This window comes from Mytilus trossulus, chromosome 11 (genome assembly GCF_036588685.1).
Source record: "Mytilus trossulus isolate FHL-02 chromosome 11, PNRI_Mtr1.1.1.hap1, whole genome shotgun sequence".
NCBI classification, from domain to species: Eukaryota; Metazoa; Mollusca; class Bivalvia; order Mytilida; family Mytilidae; genus Mytilus; species Mytilus trossulus.
The window spans coordinates 63096359-63122225 of NC_086383.1; the positions used below are offsets into that span (position 1 = coordinate 63096359).

General features: G+C 31.5%; 1 protein-coding gene across 2 annotated transcripts; it reads left to right on the forward strand.

Moving 5' to 3' along the window:
• Window positions 1–9: 9 nt before the first annotated feature.
• Window positions 10–24456, forward strand: LOC134691396 (serine/threonine-protein kinase 3-like). Of its 2 annotated transcripts, XM_063551919.1 has the most exons (13): window positions 10–167; window positions 3566–3646; window positions 6987–7167; window positions 7704–7766; window positions 10355–10519; window positions 12770–12875; window positions 13733–13794; window positions 15194–15331; window positions 16483–16593; window positions 17414–17483; window positions 18499–18594; window positions 19151–19350; window positions 20536–24456. In XM_063551919.1, the coding sequence occupies exons 1-13, from the start codon at window positions 154–156 to the stop codon at window positions 20692–20694; spliced, it is 1446 nt and encodes a 481-aa protein (XP_063407989.1). In that variant the 5' UTR covers window positions 10–153; the 3' UTR covers window positions 20695–24456. The 2 variants fall into 2 exon arrangements, with proteins under 2 accessions (XP_063407989.1, XP_063407990.1); XM_063551920.1 differs by lacking the exon at window positions 19151–19350 and having other exon boundaries at window positions 20536–20701.
• The last annotated feature ends 1411 nt before the right edge of the window (window positions 24457–25867 follow it).

Here is a 25867-nt window from a genome sequence, read left to right on the forward strand (position 1 = left end):
CACATTGTGTCTGTAGAAAAAGCTTTTCATTGAACACGAACGACTTTCCTGATTTACTTCCGGACAAGACGAAAACATCAGAACTTTCATAGTTTTCACTTTAAAACTTTTTTCCATGAATCCAGACGGATAGTAGACCATTTATTCTTCAAAATGAGTAATCAAAGGTGAGGATCATTTAGAATTTTACTTCAACATGTCTGTGACTTCTGAAGAAGATAATAAAACCATCCTTATGTGATGCTGTCACAAACTAAAATTATAAAAATAAATAAGACAAAACATCACTTCAAACAGATACACACACAGATCCTGTTACATTTTAAAGAAGTTTCAAGTTAGCATGATGTCTCAGTCCAATTTCAGTCTTCTTGTGCTCGTTCACAGGTTATATGGCTTTAGATAGATCTACAGATAATTTATGGATGTTTAGATGTTGGGACAGGGTATGATCAAATGATAACCGTCACATGTCTAGGTGATAGGCAAGGAACTGGACAGTGGGACTTTGGGTTGTACAGTGGTGGACCTGTGAACTGCTTGGATGGTAGTCCAAATAATAAAGACGTCTTGCATTGCAAGGCTATACATGTAATAAACTTTTTCTGAGGTATCCCAGAAAAAAATTAAGCCTTGCAAGACGTAATAATTATTTGAAATACTTGGATGGATGGTACGCAGCCCTGAAAAAGAAAATGAGAAGAGTGATGTAGACCTGGAGATACATGCATACATGTGATGGACTGTGAAACTCAGATCAGGAGATTTGGAAATTTTGGTCAGGAGATTAGGACTCAGATCAGGAGTTTTTTTATCGACATAAAAAGACTTTTAAAGATTGTAAAATGTTTGGCTATTTCAAGCTTACACAATAAAATCTTATATATTCTAACATCTTCAATTCTCAAACCCAAGGTTTAATAATCCCAATTAAACTAACTAGAACTTTTATTAGTCTAAATGTATATATTGTATATATCAGACACATAAGTGATAAACAGATTTATAATATAAACTTTAGTTTAATCCTTGAAAGGAGGTCTAGATTGCTAAAATAATTTATAAATTTATATTTTTTTATTTGTTTTAAAACATTTAAATTCATTTAATCAACATCCTTTTATGATTATTTGATTAAAATATTAATCATTTATAGTCTTTTTACAATTTACATTTTTAAAAGCAAAATAACTGAAAACAGGATAAAACAAAGGGAAGTAACAAAAATGTATTTCAATATTCCCAATACACATCGTTTTTATAACACAACGGCAGTTAGCCAGAGGTAAACATCGTTGATTACCAGTATGTTTGACACCCCAGCTGTCAAGTGAAGCCAATTAATTATACATCTTCTTTGATGTACAGGTAAAATGTAACACAGGTGTCAATTACACCCGTACAGTAGTAAGAAATGATCAAATATGGCGTCTGAAAATTTTCATTCATGAAATATTTCATACACGGGAGTTTTTTCTCCTAAACGGGAGGACGGGAGGAGACCCCTGAAAACGGGAGTTTTGTACTCCCGTCGGGAGGTTCACATGTATGTACATGTATAAAGGTAGTCTCTAACCAGGCCTCCGGGTGTGAGAGTTTCTGGCTGCATTGATCAAGACCAATTGGTGGACTTCTGCTTTTGTCTGCCCTATGGTCAGGTTGTTGTCTCTTTGACACATTCCCCATTTCCATTCTCAATTTTAGTTGAGCCAAAGAAGATCTTCCCTAGATTATCATTACAGTCTTTATATGAAAAGGAAAAGAGGCCCAATAGGTAATTTGATCAAAATGGAAAGAGGGGCTCACATGATTGGTTTACAACATGGACAACAACAGGATGACCTGCACTATTTGGCTGCATTTTACATGGAAAATGTAGTATCAGTGACACTCTAAAAGTAAAATATTAAAATAATCTTCTGTGGTCATTGGCGGTTGAGCTTGAACCTGTGTTACTAACCTGGTACCAACAAGTCTGTATATGAACAACCTCGCTCAGATACTTCAAGCTTTAGCTACTGTTACTAGTTTTAGTCAGGATGTTCAGGATATAAGCATTTAACAGGACTTGTCTGATAGTAATTCCAGTACTATAAATTCAGAAATTATTGCTAGGTTTATTATTGTTTATATTATTGAAAAAAGTTGTGACAGGGTTACGTTATAATCCCAATAATTTTAAATCTCATTTAATTTTTTTATATGAATTAAACAGGATTTTTCGTGATATTGCAATAATTATAATCACATTTTAGTCTAACATTGGCGGATCCGGGGGGGCGGTGTTCAAGGGGTTGGAACTCCCCCTTTTTTTTTGGCTGATCAATGCATTTACATCTTCTGATATTAGACTCGGACTTCTCTTGAACTGAATTTTAATGTGCCTATTGTTATGCGTTTACTTTTCTACATTGGATAGGGAGATCTTACAAACATGTTTAACCCCGCCGCATTTTTGCGCCTGTTCCAAGTCAGGAGCCTCTTGCCTTTGTTAGTCTTGTATTATTTTAATTTTAGTTTCTTGTGTAAAATTTGGAAATTATTATGGCGTTCATTATTACTGAACTAGTATATATTTGTTTAGGGGCCAGCTGAAGGATGCCTCTGGGTGCGGGAATTTCTCGCTACATTGAGGACCTGTTGGTGACCTTCTGCTGTTGTGGTTTTTTATTTGGTCGGGTTGGTGCCTCTTTGACACATTCCCCATTTCCATTCTCAATTTTATTTGAATGGGGACATAGTTGGAACCCCCCCCCCCCCCCCCTTTTCTAAATGGCTGGACCATCCCTTTCAAAAATGACAAATTCGCAATAATAAATGCATGCAATAATTTCTGAATTTATAGTATTTCATGTACGTTGATGTGCATTGTATATGTAGGGATAATGATTCAGACTATGAGTAAGATTTTGAAATTGACCAAAATGAAGCAAGCAATGATTATGGTCATGATCATGATTATCTGGTGTCAAAGTACATTGTACTCCTGTACTGAGGAATTACTTTTGGATCATTATTTTTGTGTTAATATAACAGTAAACATGGTAAACTACAATGTTTATGAATATGAATATCATATTACAATATAATTTAACAAAATAAAAAAATAAAAATTGTTTACTCAAAAGAGTCATTTTATTTTTAAGTGAAAAAAAAGGTCTTGTAATCTTTGATGGGTCTGGCAAAACTTGCTACCCTGTATGCCACTACATGTACATGTATGTTCATGATGATTGTCTGACAGAAGAATAAAAAAGCATTATTCTTTACATTTTAAATACAACTAGCAAATACTGTTGCAATTTAATTAAATTATTGAACATGTTGAAGTCATAATATTTTATGTCTATTATGTCTATAATGATTTAAAAAAAAAGAAGTTTCCTTGACATACATTGTAACATCCATTTTACAGCTGTCATGGCTGTCAGAGACTCATAATGTACTCAAATATTGTCTCATCAGCATGATAAAAATTACTATTATGAAATGGAAACTTCATTGTTGTATTTCATGCTTTCATATTGCAATAATGTATTGTAATACATATTGTTGTATATTGTAGTGAGCTGACCAAACTAAGTGATGAAAGTTTAGCCAAACCACCTGATGAAGTATTTGATATTATTTGTAAAATAGGAAGAGGGTAGGAAACTCATTTTTATTTACAGTCTACAATTAACACTTACCTTAAACTTCCACTATAGCAATTTTATAAAATACTTAAATGTGTCAATAAAATAAACATGCTAAAGATTAGGCCACACTTAATAATATTGTGGTTTGCCCAAATCCTACCCAAACATTGAGAAAGTGGGTAGGTAGGTAGGCATTCTTATTTTTTTTTGCAGAGAAATTTAAGCACTAGACATGTTAGGTGGGTACAAGTCTTCATGCTTATCTGAATAAAAAAAAATATTTTCACATCGGAACAAAAAAAGATTTTGAGTAGGCAGCTACAATGTGTTTTCTGGGTACATGTAGGTAGGGTTAGCATGGTTAGGGCAAACACACCTATTCTTTTTTATGGCCTTGATTGTAATTGTTGGCTGAACATCTAGTGGTAAATGTAAATAGATATAGGAAGATGTGGTATGAGTGCCAATGAGACAACTCTCCATCCAAGTAACAGTATATAAAAAGTAAACCATTATAGGTCAAGCTACGATCTTCAACATGGAGCATTGGCTCACAAGGAACCGCAAGCTCTAAAGGGCACCAAAAAAATATTATTGTAAAACCATTCAAACGGGGAAACCCAACATTTCGTGAAAATGTGTCATTCCTACAATGTATATATTCAGCATGTTCAGGGCAAGAACAAATTGACCAATTACTTCTGATAGGTAGCTTTTGCAAAATTAAACTTGAGAAAAAGAAATTCTTTATTGTTCTTATTGCATTTTGTATTGTTATAGAATGAATACATAGAATAGGCAAATACAAAAAAAAATGAAATCTAACATATCTTAATTAAATGCATAGGTCTTTTAACAATTTGAATCAAAATATTATTTTAAGATGTATAATGAATTTGACATTGTTTTAATGTGTTATAGATGTACAAATGTTATTTGTGTGCCTTTTTCTCTGTTCTTTTGTATACTCTGAGTCAATTGTGGGGGTCTACTTACATTGTAGCATGAAAGCTCAATCATCAATTTTAATTTTGATCTTCTTATAATAATTTCTTTTATAAGTTTCAAATCTTTTATTGAGGTCTTTAGGTATTATTATGTTCAAATTAGGAATGACTTCATTTTGTGTGTGTTCATGTATATGGACCATAATTTGCTATTGGGCTCCGTTTCCTATAACTATAGAAAAGTGATAAAATGTGAATTACTGTAAGAAAAGTTGTAACTACATCTAAAGATGCCATTATTTTTATCAACATACAAGTGTATGCTACTCTTCCCTAGAAAAAAAAATAAAATATACGAATTTCAAAGATTCTACAACCGTATTTTTGTGTCGTTTCTCGCATTACTTTTTGCTTCCGAAGAGCATAACGCTGACTGATTTATTGATAATCGTCACAGGCAAATTCTTAATTTTTGCTTTCAAATAACAAAGAACATCAACCAATAAGAATAGTGAGAAGAAAATGACGAGAACTATAAGTATTTATGTAGCAGATGTAAGAACAGTGGCGTGATTTTTGTGTCCGATTTCGTAACGCAATTTTTAGATGATGTAATCTGCTTTGTTGTAATAGAATTCTTAAAAACAATATGCAAATATGAACTCTATCGAGATGTTCAAACAGGTAAATCCGAGATGATTTACATTCTTGTTTTAAACTTCTTAATAATTAAGTAAGAAAATTACGTTATCGTTATGCGTTACATTTCACACGAAACAGAAGTCCAGTTATTTATTAAAATTGTTTTTGTCCTTAAGTTCTAATCATTTCCGGTCATACGTGAAACATGTGACTAACATGTGATAACGCCATTACGGCCGGATGTACGAAATACTAGGTCTAAACATTGTTTTTGTTTCCAAAGGGATGTTAGCAAACATAATCTGTAGACTTGTTTCGTCTTGTTTAAAAGAGGAAAATACAATTGTCAAAGAGGTTGCGCCGGTGGTCTGTTATTTTTGGTATGTGCATAATGTTACATACGATCCTGTGTGAAAATAAATGCCCAATGACTTGACAAAATCGATTTCATATTTGACAGACGTTAGAACACACTTCGTTTCCCGATAATGACGTGAAGAGTCCTTGGAAAAATCAATCGAAATTACGTCTCTTATCATTGTACCAATGCTCGTTGGATTGATTTAACTTCATCAGTAAATATTACTGGATATTTTAGGTGAAAAAATATAATTTAATAAAAAATACATGTTAATATACAGTTACACTTGGAATGTACAAAGTTGGAATCTTTGTCACAGTTTTTAATTAATATTTTTTATTCATGTTCTGCAAACACTTATCAGAAACGCAATAAACTTGTCAAAGGAGAAGTAAACTTTTACCATGCATGACTTGAAAGGAAGTACTTTATTGATTTTAGCCCACTAAAGTAGGTTAAAATGTGGAAACCATGTAGATGGTGTACAGGTCACAAGTATCACATTGTGCCTATTTTAAAGATTTTAATTCCAAGTTAAAAGTTTTTTACTTTACTTGATTTAAAGAATGTTACATTGCCAATGATTTGGAATACATTGTATATAACTGGAATATCAAAACCAAATATAAATACATTTTTTTTGGCTTAAACATCAAGATACAACGATTATGGTATCCTGTATCAATGAAGAAAATATGGAAAATTCTGAATAAATTGTACTAATTGATTTCAAAACAAGCACATATTTAGGAGTTTTATAATACTGTTACATTTAAGATGGATTTTAAGAAAAAGTATACTGTTCAGATTATTTTAAGCAGATTTTGCAATAAAATAAAACTAAAAAAATGCTTTTGGTTTCTTATGGTTTCCTGTCAGGTTTGAAAAAAACTTTAATATAACATTGAAAATAGATTTTAAATATTAACATGAAGCAAGTAACACTAGTAATGGTGTTTATTTATGCCTTTTAAATTATATTGTGCAAAATAAAGAAAATAAAGATTGGTTTCCTGTTTGGTTTCATGTCACGTAAACGGTGAATCAAAATGTATTAATTTTTTCTCGAAAAACTCAATTGTTCCATTCATACTATTCTAACACCAACACAACCCACAAAATAAAAGTTAAAATTTTAGAACTTATAAAAAAGGATACAAAAAGAAACCAAAGGCTGAATACCAAATTATGGTCCATATATAAAAAAGAAGATATGGTATATGATTGCCAAGGAGACATCTCTCCACACGAGACCAAATGAAACAGATATTAAGAACTATAGGTCACTGTAAAGCCTTAAACAACGAACAAAGCCTGCAAAATCAGTTATAAAAGGCCTCGAAAAAACAAATGTTAAACAATTTGAACGAGAAAACTAATTAAACTTTGTTGTTAAAGGTCCTATGGCAGTGTATATAAAGCCCTCCATAAAGAATCAGGTCAGGTTCTGGCCATCAAACAGGTACCAGTGGATACTGATCTACAGGAAATCATTAAAGAAATATCCATCATGCAACAGTGTGATAGTCCATACATAGTTAAATATTATGGAAGTTACTTCAAAAACACAGACTTATGGGTAAGTTATTCTCAAAGGTTGTCACATTAATTACAATTTCCAACTTTTGAAAATTAAGCTGACCTAACTCACCCTGCAATTGCTTGAAGACTTTAGATAAAAAACAGTTATTATATTAAGTAGATATAAGAAGATGTGGTATGAGTACCAATTAGACAACTCTCCATCCAAGTCACAATGTTTAAAGTACTTTCTTCAACACAGACTGGAGCCTTGGTTCACACTGAACAGCAAGCTACATGTATAAAGGGCCCAACATTGATTTTAAAAAGAAAACAAGAAAATGATGGCCATAAGACTTTCTAGACTAGTGTACAGTTACCATGGTAACCTGTAAATGCCCATTTTCAAGTATCTTGATTTGTTTGGATACCATCATGACCATTGAATGTTTTACCTTTAATCTTCTTTGCATTCATTTTTAGCACCATATTTTTGTTTGAATGAAAACTTTTACAAGACATGTGTGACTTGCATGCAAAATTCAGAAGACAGATTTAGTTTGAAAAGCCTTTACTTTTTGTTTATATTTTCAGATCGTAATGGAATATTGTGGAGCAGGATCTGTATCAGATATAATGAGATTACGCAATAAAACTGTAAGTATTATCATGAGATAAATCTTTTGCACCAAGTTGGTTATCAGGTGCAAAAAGCATCAATTTTGCCAATTTTACGTCCCATTTCTTGCCCTGGAAGAACAAGGGATGCTGACAGATTTATCCATCTGTAGTCTGCATGTAGAGAAGACGTCCCAGTGAAAACATTTACCACAGCAGTTCTTAGGTCAGAGTGAAACTGATCTTGCTATGTACAGTAGTTTAAAACATGTAATTTTGACCAAAAATGCATAACTTTTTTTTATATTTGAACTGGACCTGCAAAGGGAAGTAGTGTTTCAATAATAAACAAGATCAATAGTTATCAATGCAGGTTTACACTGTGGAAGTTTGTAGGCCTCTAAACTGAGTGTGTCAGACGGGAAGCCAATCCCTAAAAAAAAACCCAGTTTTATCTGATTTCAGTTTTTCAAATACCTTTTTTGAGCTCAAAATGAACATTAAAACAGAGAAACATGACAATAAAAAGTGTAGATTTAGATAACTTGCATATATACTTTCAATTAAAGTGTAGATCTTTTACTAGTCTGAGATGCCAGACAAGCTGGGGCCTGTGGGACGTCAGAGCTGGTCCCATATCAAAAAGTTGATATTTGCCCTTTCAAAATAGATGCGCTTCTTCATCTATTCTGATGCCAACTAACAGCCTTGGAATTATATAAATTGGGTATCAATTTGTTCATTTTTCATTTAAAAATGAACAGCTATTGGCAATATTTTATGAAATTGAGTTATCTCCCATGAAATAGTGCCATTGATAAATTCTTAAATTATTCTCAAAATTATATTACAAATTTTATTTGGAACTGTATTTAGTTATAGAGTGCATACTTATACTTAGATTACTTTAGAAAATGTAGAATTATTTTCTATTTAACAAAAAATTGCTAGTTATATTTTTCTAGTAAACCATTGATAAGATTTTTAAGAGAAGTGATACATGTACTCACATAATTTTTCCCTTCCTCGGCAGCAGGAACTGCTTACCCGAATTCCGGAGCACCTAATCTTTAGTTTTTAGTGTTTATATTTGGACCTAAACTCCTGGCTGAAACCAGGAGACTTAATTATTAAGTGCCAGTCTTTGTAAGAATCAGGCAATTTAGGTAAAAATCAAAACATGGTCAGAAAAAACCCACCGAGCTAATCATGCTATTTAAGACTAACCATCATCCTGAGTTAAAAATAATTTGTCTTTCGTTTGTGTGTGTCTGGTAATATCAAATAACTTGGTTAGAAAATTGGTTAGAATGATAGCAAATCACGGAGTTATCTCCCCTTATTCGTTAATTTCTAGTGCATTTCAACCAAATTGTATCTTCTATTACCAGAACAGAAATCGGGAATGAATGTTATTTTTGTGCATAACTACATTTTATGAACTGAAATCAATGTCAAATTGGGTGGGTTTTTTTGGTCATGTTTTCACCACTGCCTGATTCTTAGGCAGACTGGCACTTAAGGAAGAGAGGTTTGTGAGTGATATGAAATGTGGGCAAATGAAATGCAGTCAAAAAAATTAGGAGATTACTGTATTGTATTTTTAGCTCGGTCTTTTTAAAACATAGATTTTACTGTAGCAAATTGAGTTTAACTTGAGAGTGTTAACAGTAAAATCAAGTTATGTCCATTCTAATGAAGCATATATGTATTAAAATAAATACCAATTAACAAATATTTTGGTGTCAAATGACATTTTGAGAGTGTCAAAATGTGACTTTCATGGTCTGTTGTGGAGAGTTGTCTCATTGGCATTCATTCCACATCTTCTTTTTTATATTCATGTTTATCTTGTGAGAAATTACATACCAAAAAAAAAGGATCTCGAAATGGTGGATTTCTTAGTTGTGGACTGATAGAACTGGTAGAATTTACCCCTTCAAAGTATCTGTCAACATCCAATGAAAAATTATTGTTACAAATGAATTGCATAAGAATAATCAATTGTTATTAAATAATTAATGTACAATGAATGTGGTGGATCCTAAACTACTCAGAAGAGGTGTGCCTATATTGGCAGAAATTATATTAGACATTACACCATATTTATGTATGCATCCTATCCTACAATTACATATTTCTGACGTCTGCTGTTTTAGTCAGGCTGTTGTCTCATTGAAACTTCATTCTCAACACAACTAACAAAACCAGTCAATTCCACACCCTGTCACATTAACAAACCCTGACATGAAAATTGTCCTGGTTTATAGGGGTGTTACAAATAGTTGTTAATTTTATAGAATCTAGTAATCTACAAAGCCAAAGGTCTAAACATAAATGAGGGGCCTGATGGGGGAGTGGGAGGGATCTCATCACGATTCAGGAGTTATTTTTTTTGTCAATCATGATTCACAGAAAATAAAATTCCATGATCACATATCACGAAAATATAAAAAAAAATCTGTAGAAAAACAGATCAGGATAGCGAAGATGCACCGATTACAAAGAACGAAAATAACCCATCAGGCCCCTCATGAATTAAAGACCTAAGTTTCCACAAAATATTACTTATTTCAGTATATATATTATCTGATTATATTAAAGTTTAAAAATGATTATATTTATAGTTAACAGAAGATGAGATAGCTACGCTGATGTTGGACACATTACATGGTTTAAACTATCTGCATTCCAGACGAAAAATTCACCGAGATATAAAAGCGGGAAATATATTGCTGAACACTGTGGGGCATGCCAAGTTGGCAGACTTTGGTGTGGCAGGTCAATTAACAGTAAGTTATACTATACTACTGTAAATTCAGAAATTATTGCATGTATTTATTATTGCGAATTTGATATTTTAGACTAAAATGTGATTTTAATTTTAGCGATATTGAGAAAAACCCTGTTTAAGTTTAAGTTATTGCAATTATAATCCTGTCGCATTTTTTTGCAATAATTATAACATTGCAATAATTTCTGAATTTACAGTACTTATATTATGGGTTCGCTTCTGAATTTCTAAATTGTAGACTATCATGCTGAGACCAAACATTTTCATTACAGAAATCCAACTTAAGTGACAGGTTGAACTAGCTATAAAACCAGCGTAAATCCACCATTTTCTACTTTATAAGAGAATTTCTGTTCAAAATCAGGAATTTGAGAGTTGTTTTCCATTCAATTGTTGTGTTTGAGATTTTGACACTGCCATTCCTAACGGGACTTTTTGTTTTAAGTTTTCCTTGACGTTCAGTATTTTTGTAATTTTACTTTTAAAAGGATAATAACCTCTCAATATGTAATTCAGATTGATCAGAAGTTCTATATTTGATAAACTTTTATTAATTATGCAGTTCCATCAAAAGTTCCAAGAGCTATATATTCGGTTAAAATTGTTATTGCTTGTAAATGTTGTAGTAAATACTGCAAAGTAGGTTATTTTTACAGGGTTTTATTTTTTAGCTCACCTGGCCCAAAGGGCCAAGTGAGCTTTTCTCATTACTTGGCGTCCGTCGTCGTCCTGCGTCCGTCGTCGTTAACTTTTACAAAAATCTTCTCCTCTGAAACTGCTGGGCCAAATTAATCCAAACTTGGCCATAATCATCATTGGGGTATCTAGTTTAAAAATTGTGTGGCGTGACCCCGCCAACCAACCAAGATGGCCGCCACGGCTAAAAATAGAACATAGGAGTAAAATGCAGTTTTTGGCTTATAACTCAAAAACCAAAGCATTTAGAGCAAATCTGACATTGGGTAAAAATGTTCATCAGGTCAAGATCTATCTGCCCTGAAATTTTCAGATGAATCAGACAACCTGTTGTTGGGTTGCTGCCCCTGAATTGGTAATTTTAGGGAAATTTTGCTGTTTTTGGTTATTATCTTGAATATTATTATAGATAGAGATAAACTGTTTACAACAATAATGTTCAGCAAAGTAAGATCTACAAATAAGTCAACATAATCAAAGTGGTCAGTTGACCCCTTTAGGAGTTATTGCCCTTTATAGTCAATTTTTAACCATTTTTCGTAAATCTTAGTAATCTTTTACAAAAATCTTCTCCTCTGAAACAACTGGGCCAAATTAAACCAAACTTGTCCACAATCATCATTGGGGTATCTAGTTTAAAAAATGTGTCCGGTGACCCAGCCAACCAACCAAGATGGCCGCCATGGCTAAAAATAGAACATAGGGGTAAAATGTAGTTTTTGGCTTATAACTCAAAAACCAAAGCATTTAGAGCAAATCTGACATTGGGTAAAATTGTTTATCAGGTCAAGATCTATCTGCCCTGAAATTTTCAGATGAATCGAACAACCTGTGTTGGGTTGCTGCCCCTAAATTGGTAATTTTAAGGAAATTTTACTGTTTTTTGTTATTATCTTGAATATTATTATAGATAAAGATAAACTGTAAAGAGCAACAATGTACAGCAAAGTAAGACTTAAAAATAAGTCAACTTGACCTAAATGGTCAATTGACCCCATAAGGAGTTATTGCCCTTTAAAGTCAATTTTTAACAATTTTCATAAAATTTGTAAATTTTAATTAACATTTTCGACTGAAACTCTTAGGCCAAGTTCAATATAGATAGAATGTTTGTAAGCAGCAAGAATGTTCAGTAAAGTAAGATGTACAAACACATCACCATCACCAAAACACAATTTTGTCATGAATTCAAATGCATCCTTTGTTTAATATTCACATAGACCAAGGTGAGCGACACAGGCTCTTTGGAGCCTCTAGTTTCTGATTTTCACAAAAATAAAACAAAATCAACAGAATAATATCCAACAATTTAAAAGTGCACAAATCTATTGTAATAAAGTTTTGACTGCCAAAATAATAATCAAAATATTGTGTACACTGGTAAATAATTCTATGAAAATCAAGGAATTTTACACACGTGAAAATAATACTATACAGTATTTTGCATACAGGATCAATCTGTACTACAATCAATATAAGCTCCAATGAATTATCACTTGCATTTGAGTGAATTAACTTAACTCTATAATAGCTTGGTTGATATTTATTTCAGGATACAATGGCCAAAAGAAATACTGTGATAGGGACCCCATATTGGATGGCCCCAGAGGTTATACAAGAGATAGGCTACGATTGTGTGGCAGATATATGGAGTTTAGGTATGAAGTCCTCTGTAATTAACAAACACCTAGACAAAAGTTTATTCGGCTCGTTTAATATTCATAAATTTCCACCAAATATTTATACTTTTACAACTGTGACTTAGAATATATATCAGTTTAACAAACACTAATTTTAATCATTGAGAAGCTTAATACACAATGTTAATATTTCCTTAACAAGAAAGCTGGGTTTCATGGGTTTAAAGGTTCAACTGATTTTTACAGAGTAATCTCCCTGTTATGTTAATTTTCATAAAATTTTGCCCAAATATTTACTTTAACCCTTTGACAACATATTTTTTTTTTTTAAACTTGAACCATCCACTTCATTGGAAAAAATCATTTGATATATATATAGCAGCTTGACAAACACTAACTTTGATCATTGAGAAGTGTTATATTTCCTAAACAATAGAATTTTCAGCTGATTTTTACGAAGTTGTCTCCCTGTTGTCTTATAATGTACCATCTCTTGAAGACTTTGTTATATGATTTTCAGAAGTAAATTTCAGTTATTTATCCATAGTAGTTTATTTAGTCCAATTTAACTGTGGGTATATAAAGTTGTAGTTGAATACTTGTAAGACAGACTTTCCATGAGTAATTGGCCGTTTTAAAATCTTAAGCATCATGGGTAATTTCATTGTTCGTACCCCAAAGTGAAAATATTGTTACGTCATTGGTTGAATTTCCATTGTTTATAATGTTTTAAACCAATCAAAACGCTTTGGTGTACGCTTTTGAAAATATTACCCAGGATGTATTAGATTCTAAAACGGCGAATTGACAAGCTCTATAGAAATTATTTACCATGACATATAAAAATGAAGAAGATTTATTATAATATTTTACAGGTATAACAGCATTAGAAATGGCAGAAGGGAAACCCCCATATGGAGATATACATCCTATGAGAGTAAGTTACGACATTACAAGAAAAACATTTTAGTTCAGTTTTTTGAAGTACGGTACTTCTTTTTTTATTGTGTGTATCAGAAAAACATACTTGATTCGATTAATTTGACTACATAGTAAAAAGTATTAATGCTTAGATATGAAGTCTTTAAAACCATAAGAGATTTTGTGATACATTGGTTCTTATATTGTATGTTTTTGTCGAGCCTTCGACTTTAGTCGAAAAAGCGAGACTAAGCGATCCTACTTTCCGTCGTCGTCGGTGTCGTCGTCGGCGGCGTCCACAAATATTCACCCTTTGGTTAAAGTTTTTGAAATTTTAATAACTTTCTTAAACTACACTGGATTTCTACCAAACTTGGACAGAAGCTTGTTTATGATCATAAGATAGTATCCAGAAGTAAATTTTGTAAAAATAAAATTTCATTCTTGCCGAATTTTACTTATAAATGGACTTAGTTTTTTCTGCGGGGAAACATAACATTCACTCTGTGGTTAAAGTTTTTGGAATTTTAATAACTTTCTTAAACTATCCTTGGTTTGTACCAAACTTGGACAGAAGCTTGTTTATGATCATAAGATAGTATCCAGAAGTAAATTTTGTTAAAAAATTAATCCATTTTTTCCGTATTTTACTTTTAAATGGACTTACGTTTTGCTGTTGGGGAACATTACATTCACTCTGCGGTTAAAGTTTTTAAAATTTTAATAACTTTCTTAAACTATCCTGGGTTTGTACCAAACTTGGACAGAAGCTTAGTTATAATCATAAGATAGTATCAGAAGTAAATTTTGTAAAAATAACTCCATTTTTTCTGTATTTTACTTTTAAATGGGCTTAGATTTTCTTCCAGTTAATATTACATACAGTTTGCAGCTAAAGTTTTCAAAACATTTATTAGATTCATTAACTATCCTAGATTTTTACCAAACTTGGACAGAAGCTTCTTACAATCAAAAGATAGTATCAAGAGGATTTTTTTTATTGATTTTTTCCTTATTTTTGTTGAGCCTGCGATTTACAGCAAAAGTAGGCGAGACACTGGGTTCCGTGGAACCCTTACAAATTTTTAGTTTAATATTTCAAAATTTTAAAATAGAAATTTAAGATTAAAAAAAGGTCCAATATTGTAAAAAATAATAATACATTTTGTACCCAGTAATGCTTTAATCACATCCTTTCTAAAAATATGAATGAAATGAAAATCTGGTAGGAGCCAAATTTGCATCACATATTGTTTATGTTGTGTCTGAAGGGAGGATAATAGTACTTACTATACACAATTGCACTGCATTGAACAGCCAATAAAAATATATAATTCAATTTTATAAATCATCAAAGTTTTTTTTTGTAAATATTGAACCGTTAGTCAAAACTGACTATACAATTTATTTTCCAGGCTATATTTATGATACCTACCAAGCCACCACCGTCTTTCAGGAACCCAGATAAATGGTCAACAGAATTTATAGATTTTGTCTCTAAATGCCTCGTAAAGAACCCAGAACTCAGAACAACAGCTGAGGAGCTCATGGAGGTATGATATCTTTAGTGTAAATGGTGAAGGGGAGATAACTACTAAAATAACTTAAGATTTATTATTAATTGTTGGATATTATATTTTGATTCAGCCATGCTGGATCTATGCATTCAATCTGGTTTTGGAGATTGTGTTGAAGACATATCATGGAACTAATTATGTTTTTTACACCATTTTAATCATCATCTGCCAACTTTGACTTTCTATAGCTTATTTAAATATTTATAATATTGGGCTATTTAACTTCATATTCAAATTCAAAACTTTCTTCACCATTAAAAACTGACCTCCACAAATAGTCACAATCAATTAATGAATTTTCCAACATAAAGATATATTCTTACCACAAAATTGATGTTTATATCACTGTACATGGGTCATTGGTAAATGAGACGAGTCAAGTTGAAAGGATTAAAAAACATAAATTATAAATACAGAAACTAGTATGAAATTTTATTAATGCCAATAATATGACTGAGTGAATATCACAATTATAAAAACTTATATTTTTGATATCTAATTCATAATACTCAATGTATGCATGTTTTTCTGGAATTATTAGTTAATAATTAATCTCCCATTATTGGCAATTTTCAAAAATTGCAATAATAAATGCAAGCAATAATTTCTTATTTTACAGTCTTGTTTCTTGTAAATGCTCAGTCACAAAGTTTGAAATGCTGATGTAGATGAAGCCCTGTATGTAAATTGAATTCAATACTATTACACATGTTGTCTAGGGTAGAGTGGGTATAAGTAGAAAATAAATCTTTGTCGATCACTAGCCTTTTAACACTGAAGATGTGATTTCTAACCCTCTTGTGGTAAGATATGACCTATTAAAGGGGGACGAAAGATACCAAAGGGACAGTCAAACTCATAAATCTAAAACAAACTGACAACGCCATGGCTAAAAATGAAAAAGAGAAACAGAAAAACAATAGTACACATGACACAACATAGAAAACTAAAGAATAAACAACACGAACCCCACCAAAAACTAGGGGTGATCTCAGGTGCTCCGGAAGGGTAAGCAGATCCTGCTCCACATGGGCACACATTCTTGATTCCCAATGTTTATATATATTTGACAGATATATTAGCCTAGAGAAGAGAACTTTATATCTATATATCCTATTTATTTTCAGCATGAGTTTGTAAAGGCAGCAAATCCCAGAACAACATTACAAAAGATGATACAAGAAGCTAGAGAAATACTTGAAATGCAGGCAGGCATAACAACAAATGGAGATGATTCGGTAAGGGGTTTTCCAAATATTAACGGAACATTTTTCTGGTTTTTTTTTTAGAAAATTGTGTGGATTAATTATTATATCAATTTAATAATATTTAAGACTAGTATCAATACACCTTATCACTATTTGTCTGTCATAATTGGATATCATAAAGGTTCCAGTAAAATTTTGACATCACAAAAGCAAATATCGGACGCCACAAATAGAAAAGTGATTGTAATATGAGGTTAATAGTCCAAGATTTCCAAATTGCTATAAGGTCTATTAAATAGCCTCTTACAGTAAAATCCAAAAGATAATTTATGTCTTAATTTGCTGATTTCGTATTAATTCATATAACCCACAAATTTAAACATTGTCAAACCACTGAAATCTGGAACAAAAGAAATGGATCTAAAAGTAAAATATACACCATATTTAAAAATGTCATTGAAAGGTTTTCTCTTTTTAAACTCATTACAAATAACCTACAAATACAAATGTCTGTTTTACCAAGAGGGTGAAGATGATCTGGTGTACATGAAATGGATCTTAAAGAAAAATATACACCACAATAAAAAATAACATTGAAAGTTTATAACTCTTCAAACAAATTATTATATGATGTAGACAAATTTCAACACAAATAAACTAGCTAAGAGAAGCTTGTATGGAAGTAGTCCTCCTTTGATTTGTTGGATCAATTTTTTTGTGTTTTTCCTTTACTTTCTATGTTATGACAGAATAGTTAAACATTAAATTTCATTTTTGAAAATGTTTGTTTAATAATGAAAAATGTTACAAAGAGAAATTATAAATGTTTGTTTTATGTGTGTTTTATCAGGAGGGAGAAGATGAATTAGAGGGTGGAGGGACAATGGTCAGAGGTGACAATGATACAATGAAATCACAAGGTAACTTAAAATTCACATCTTAAGGTGGTACCTTACACTACAGGGAGATAACTCTGTAAAGTCAGTTAAACGTTTTAATTACGTTGTGTTGTAAAAGGAATATTAAGCTTCTCAAAGATCAAAATTGGTGTTTGTCAAACTGCTATACAACCAGTGTAATTTTTCTGACAAAACGGTTGGTTCAAAATTTATGAAATTTTTATATTTTTGTTAAAGTGTCAAAGTAAGTACTTTGACAAAATTTGATGAAAATTAAACGAGCCAATTAATTTTAGTGCAAGTGTTGGGTACCACCTTAAATAATACTTTTACATATAAAATAAGATGTGGTATGATTGCCAATGAGACAACTCTCCACAAGAGACCAAAATGACAAAGAAATAAACAACTTTAGGTCATGTAGGGCCTTCAACAATAAGCAAAGCCATACCGCATAGTTAGCTATAAAAGGCCCCGAAATGACCATGTAAAACAATTTAAACATGAAAACTAACGGCCTTATTTATATAGTCACCTTTTCTCTCAAACTGTCAATACTGAAATATATTGCTAGATATTTATTAGCACAAATAATTTGACCTGGCGAGTATCACAATAAAAAGAGCAGGCATTATGATGTCTGATACATATATCTATATATGCAGATTTCCTGAAATCACAATAATTTAAAAAGCTTTTTCAATTTTGTCAATCCTTCAAAAAATTGAAGTAATAATACATGCAATTTAAAGTAATTAACAAAATTAAAAAAATATAGGTAATAAATTGTATAAGTAACTTGATGTCTACAACAATGACATAAGGATATTTTTTATGTGAATTATGATAATATGTATTAATTTTCATTAAATTTTTCAAATACTTCTTTTCATGTTAATGCTATAGTCTGTCTTGGCAGTGATTTCTATTTTATATTTTCATTGTTTGCAATTTTAGGGGATAAATAATGATAACTCTTCATTTTCAATATATTTTACATTGATTGATTTATTGTTGGTTGCAATATATTTTTCAGGTTCCAGTACTAATGGCACAGTAGGGACCTTGGTCGAGTCAGAACTTGGTACCATGGTGATAAACGAAGACAGCGAAGACGACGGAACAATGAAACGTAAGATGTTAATGTTTTTGTATGATAAAGCATGGTGGCACATCTCATGTCTCTCTTCATCTTCCAAGAAAATACATCATTTCATATACTCTGGATTCATAATTTTCATGGATTTCTTGGGTAATGTTTTACTATGAATATTTAGTTCAACGAAGTAATAAAAATTTAATAACATGATAAACTCAAATGCAGATTTGGCAAATCCATGATATGAAATGTCTATAGAAATACAATTTGTTTTAATCCTCAAAATTTGACACCTAGGAAAATAATTGAATCCACAGTTCTCAATATTCATTGATACTTTTGTCTTCTGGAATGAAGAATGCATAGTTGATCATAAAAATATGTTGTTTGCTGTTCTATCTTTCTATTCATTTCATATTGTGTGATGTTATTTTTATATAAATAATCATATGTAGTCACTGGCTTATTAATTCAATATTTAGTCATCATAATATTTGAGATCTGAAGCCAATAATCTCAATTTGTACTAGAAAAATCTCCAAGAAAATATTATAGAAATCGGAAAAAAATATTTAATGCAAATTTTCAGGTCATGGGACAGCCACTGCTGGAAAGGATGAATATCGTCCATCTTATCTTGACCATTTTGAGAAGAACGATAAAGAAAAACAACCTGTAGCTAAACCAACACAACAACCTCAGCAGATAGCGCCACCATCAATGTCGCCAAAAACAGCCACACCCCCTCATCACTTCCAACGGTCTTTCATTGATGGCGATTTTGAATTTGTGAGTATTCAGAATATTTTATTCTTTAATTTCAGGAATGATAACAGCCTTCTTATTATACTCCATTCCAAGGGAGAAACAGTGTATATGGTTTTTCCTCCCTCTGTAGGTGCCATGAAATTCCATCACATTTTTCTCAGTTTTCATGTGAACATGCCATACAGTGAGATGCAGGTTCAGATTCATCGATACTTTTTATATACTGTAAATTCAGAAATTATTGCGTGCATTTATTATTGCGATTTTGTCATTTAAGACTTAAATGCGATTTTAATTTTTAGGATTTTGAGAAAAATCCTGTTAAATTGTTTAAATTATTGCGATTATAACTCAGTCGCATTTTTCGCAATAATAAAAACCTCGCATTAATTTCTGAATTTACAGTATATACATTTAACACATAATGGCTATGGTTGAAATTTCATTGCATTTTTCATGGGAAACAAATCAGAGCTTTCTACAAAAATCTGGCAGGGTGAATATGCTATACAGTGTATATATGTTTTCAGATTCATTGACAATGAAGAAATAAGAAAATGTGGTATGAATGTAAATGAGACACTTTCCACCAAAGTTCAAATAAACTGGATGTAAGGAATTATAGGTTACCATACAACCTTCAACATTGAGATATACCCTTACCAGTTGGTAGGCTATAACAGTTTTGTGAATACTGTACAGCAGCAAAAGGGGAAAACCTTGTGATGTGAATTCTTAGGTTACTTCAAATTCTTGTGATAGCTAATTGAGGCTTGTTTATTTTGTGTCAAGCTGTTCTATTTATGAAAAACCCCAAATTTCCTTTTATTTTTTTCTCAAACCACAGCAATAAATTTACACCAAACCATACTGCATTAATACTAAGGTTCCAAAAAAAGGAGGCTAAAAAAGGGAGATAATTATAAATTGTCCTAATTGTGATATAAGGGACATAACCCTTTTTCCTATCTGAGCATGCTTTTTGATAGTATGCATTTTGTAAGTCTTTTCATCTTACACTTTATCTTTACAACTTGCTGTAAATGTATGCTTTTCTCTTTGTTGAATGGTATAACTACATACATTTGTTATGGAATATGCAATGTTTTTTCCTGCTGTTAGTCTTAATAAACTTTACTATGATTTCTTGAAATGTCCATTTTTTTTTTTTAACTTTTATTACATTTAATCTGTTTGTTTTGGCAGTTAAGAAACTTGCAGTATGAAGAACTAGAGGCCAGGTTAGCTGACCTTGACCCTGAAATGGAGAGAGAGATAGATGAACTCCGAGCCAGATATCAAGCCAAGCGACAGCCAATTTTAGAGGCTATAGACGCTAAGAAAAATAGACAAAAATTCATATAAACTAAATTTTGACAGTATGATTCTGTATATATTATACATGTGATAAAAAATGGAAGAGTATTTGATTTTGAAATGTAGTAAAAATCAGCACAGTGCATTTTTTTAGAAAAAATCTTTTTATACCAATAAGATTTATTACATGAAAAGGCCAGATTAATAAAAAAAAATAATGCAAACCAAACTATTTTCGCGAATGATTTTTTTTCACGACTTTTGCAAGCAGAGATTGAGAGAAATAATGCGATTATGAATCATCACAAATATGTAAAAAATTTTATCTTTACTTATTTAATACATCAAGCAAATTTGAAAATAGTGAAATTAAATAGCTGTAAAAGGGCTGGTAAGGAATAAAAGCGAAAGAAAGTATCTGCAAACAATAAGTTGGTTTACAGTATATATAGATATATACTTTTTACTCAAGAGCAATAACTCTTGCACTAGTGGAAGATAATTCGCAATTACATAAGTTTTGAAAAACTTATTTCTTAAAACTGTGTATACTTATAAATGAAAATACTAAATAGCATATATGCCTGGGACAATCACAAAAGTTCAAAGGTTATCTATAAATATGCAATCCATCAGTCTTCCATATGATTGAATCTTTAATATGTAGATCTCTTACAGTGAGAAAGAATTGATATGAAACATGTGGTTTCCCTGCATTTTTTATTTTGTTAAATTGTGATTGCTTCTTCTATAGATATAACAAGATACCTTAAGTATCTAACCTTTTTTTCTGAATTTTATGTTTTGAGTTCTGAAAGTTTTATGACTGATAGGCTGCCTGTAATGCTGAGTTCATTTGTAAATTTTGTGGTAAGTGTGTTTAGTCAGCACTTGATTGTACAGCCTAGCATTGACCTGGGGAATTTAAGACCTAATCCAATCATTGAGCAAATTAGCTAGGAAATCAACCATTCAAATTATAAGGTGTACAGTCTGCACTGTTAGCCACTAGTCCGATGCCCCAGACTAGTAAAATTTCTTTTTGAGTAGTGAGTTTTTATGCAAAACAATGTTTGGACAAATAAGAAAAATGTCTTAATATTGGTCTTCAGACTAGTAGTTGAAAGAGTTTTTGGTGCAGACTGGCGTATGTCAGTTACTCATTAGAATAGGCTTACCCTTGGTCTAATGCCCTGTACCAATATAAAAATGACTGCCATAAGAATTATTTTATAGCTGACCGTGCAAGGGCTGTATAGCCAGTCAACGTCGTTAAAAACTCCCATCATCATGAATTATAAGTTTTTAATATAAATGAACAATGTGAATTATGTCTCTTTTATCTAAAATCAAAAGGAAAATGAAGGGGGATTTTTTTTACTATATATTCTCCAAGAAAAATTAAGATATGTTCATGGTGTGTAAAAGATATTACTGCTGTCTTTAAGAAAAAATTACCAGGCAAAAGGCAATAATCTGATATATTTTGCAAATACGTGTTTTGAATTAGCAATACATTGTTAAATTATTTAACTACTATTCAAATCTTTTGTATTTAAGATTTTTTTTCTATGTACCATTTCAACCATTATTTTTCTTTTTCTAAAATCTGTGTTTTCTCTTGCTATTTTGCAGTGACATTTTGATTTTGAAAAATAGGTGTATAAAAGTTTGTCTAGTCAAATTATTGTCGTGGAAACAGAATTTGTTGTTAAAATATCATGTTTTAAAGTTGTCATTTGAAAAATTTGCATTTATTGTATAATAAAATGCTGAGCATTTAAAGATTTATAATTGTGGATTTAAATAAATATATGTTCTGTTATGTGTTTCTATGTAAACAGGATGTGATTTGTGTGGTTTTCAGTCCTTTTTAGTTTAATTAGAAAATATATGTCTTGTGTCTAGTCAAAGCATAATATTAAAGTAAACTTCGGGCTGTTCCAGAAAATACTATGTCCCCCCAGGGACAGCACTTTTTTTTAACCCCCACCACCCACAGAAATAAAATTTAATTAGAACAGCACTCCCTTTGCATTTTGGTATTTCAAATACAACCACCCACATAATATTTTAAAAAATTGCCTTCCCTGGGGGGGCATAGTATTTTCTGGAACAGCCCTTACTGGTGATTTGATTAAATTATTAAATTTTGTTAAACAGATATGAACAGGATTCAAAAGAAATTTTGGAAAATTTGTTTAAGATGTTTTTGACAGGTTACAATTTTAGTATATACTTTTGAAAATATTACCCAGAATGCATTAAATTTCTGAAATGCATCTGTGTATAATGTAATATTAAGAAATGTGGAAGTGGGGAGGGTTTTAATTAAGTAGTGTATCAATGAAAACTGGAAATAAATAGCTTTTTTTTTTTTTAATAAACAATTTTACATTCAATAAAGTTTTGGTGTATAAATATTATTTGATCTATAATTTTAATATGTAAATAACAAATGTATATTGTCATTTTACTTCTTGGTATCATTTGTCATATGATTGTTTGATAAAACACTTGAATGATAGTGATTTTAAATATGTAAATTAGAGCAACCAAGAAAATATTTTTTAGTTCTAACATTTATTATTTTGGGATTGTTTATTAATGTTTTTGTTTTTATTGTGTTATAAATATAATGATTAAATCATTATTTGTCTTAGCCATTTTCGAGAAAAATTTTTGAATCAATAGATTGTTTTTTTACACAAATCACATGATTTATTTATCATCAGTTCTAGGGATAGTTTATGACAGGGGAGGGTAATTGGAGTTAGCTCCACATGGATAAAGAAAAATAACCATTGTTTTGCTGTTTTTTAATGTAAGGTAAATTATTCTTCTTTCAGCACAAATAAATAAAGTATTTTTAAAGATCATAAAGTCGTGAAGAAATACCTTGTTCAACAAGATACCATTGTTTCATCTTTTATGTTGTTTATGGTTAATTTTGTCGTCAAAGATAATTTTATCCATCAATCTTTATCAAGATCACTTCTCAAAAAAATAAAAAGTAAAGTATAGTTGAGCTGCTTGGGATAGAAATTGACCTTATGCAAGTGAAAGTATATTTGAGCTGCTTGGGATAGAAATCGACCTTATCATATGCAAGTAAAAGTATACATGTACATATGTAAGACTTTGATTGGTTTTGGAACATTCAAATTCGATATCAAAGAATATTGGTCTGTGTTTTAAGGTTTCTTATATAAAATCAATTTCCAATCTGTTACAGACTCTGCATAGATATTTTTTTATACAAAATAAGTTTACAGATGTTTTGCACCACTGGGTAGATGCCACAGCTGGTGGACGTTTCATCCCTGAGGGTATCACCAGCCTAGTATATATCAGTGAATATCAATAATGTGGTCATTATTATAAATTTCCTGTTTACAAAGATTTGAATTTTTCGCAAAACTAAGGATTTTCTTATCCCAGGCGTAGATTACCTAAGCTGTATTTGGCACAACTTTTTGAAATATTGGATCCTCAATGCTCTTCAACTTTGTACTTTGTTTGGGTTTATAAATATTTTGATATGAGCGTCACTGATGCGTCTTATGTAGACGAAACGCGCGTCTGGCGTACTAAATTATAATCCTGGTACCTTTGATAACTATTTACATAAGGTGGATTTCTATCCGATGCAACTCAGTAATTGATAAAAGTTTTATTTTTATTCGATGAATATTTCTGCCTATTATCGTTGATTATTGATTGTGTCTATTTAGAGTACATGTATTTATCACTCGTGAAGTATTCATGAGCATATCATTTTGAAATAAAATTGATGCAATATTTTCCCAATTGAAGTACATTTAATTTGACCATTTGATACCAAAATTATAATTTCCATACCTTAAAAAATTATAATAGTTATGAGAGTTTATTGCTAAAGATGCAATGCCTTTTAAAAAAACTACTGAAAGTTTTCATTTATTAATAATCAATATGACTAGATTTTACATATTCCACCCTAACCCAGTCATATTCATTTAAGGAAGGCTTAGGGGCCTCATTAGCTTGTCTTAATTGACTAAGAACGCCAGATTTCCTGGTCATAATTGACTGAGAACGCCAGTTTTCCTGGTCTTCATTTACTGAGAATGCCAATTTCCCTGGTCTTAATTGACTGAGAATGCTAGTTTTCCTGGTCTTCATTTACTGAGAACACCAGCTTTCCTGGTCTCAATTGACTAAGAACTCCGTAATTCCTGATATCATTTGACTGATTATATGATTATGTGAGTTTGCCTGGTATCAATTTACCGAGAATGCCAGTTTTCCTGGTCTTAATTGACTGAGAACTCCGTAATTCCTGATATCATTTGACTGATAATACGAGCTTTCCTGGTCTCAATTGACTGAGAACTCCGTAATTCCTGGCATCATTTGACTGATAATGCGAGTTTTCCTGGTATCAATTTACCGAGAATGCCAGTTTTCCTGGTCTCAATTGACTAAAAACTCTGTAATTCCTGGTATCAATTGACTGAGGATGCCAGTTTTCCTGGTCTTAATTGACTAAGAACTCCGTAATTCCTGATATCATTTGACTGAGGATGCCAATTTTCCTGGTATCAATTGACTGAGGATGCCAGTTTTCCTGGTATTAATTAATGACAATTTACTGTCAATTTACGCCAGTTTTCCTGACAAATGCAAAATTGAGAATGGAAATTGTGAATGTGTCAAAGAGACAACAACCTGACCATGAAACAGACAACAGCAGAAGGTCACCAACAGGTCTTCAATGCAGCGAGAAATTCCCGCACCCGGAGGTGTCCTTCAGCTGGCCTCTAAACAAATATACTAGTCTATGGTTCTCCGGTCGTTCACCGGCTTCCTCCACCAATTAAATATAAAAAATGAAAAAATCGTATCCAATTCTAAAAGATTTTAAAAATGACTTATCTAACCACATTTTACAAGAGCTGCAGCGAAGCACTTGACAAAAATCCAAAAGCAAAGAAAGACAGCTTTAAACTAACTATAAAATCTAAAAAAGAAGATGTGGTATGATTGCCAATTAGACAACTCTTCACAAGAGACCAAAATGACACAGAAATTCACAGCTATAGGTCATGGTACTGCCTTCTACAAGGAGCAAAGCCCATAAAAATGTTACTCAAGTTCAAGGTAACTAATAGCATTACATATGATCATTATTGGTTACAAGATTTGAAAAACAAAAAGGGAAATTTTACAAATAATGGTG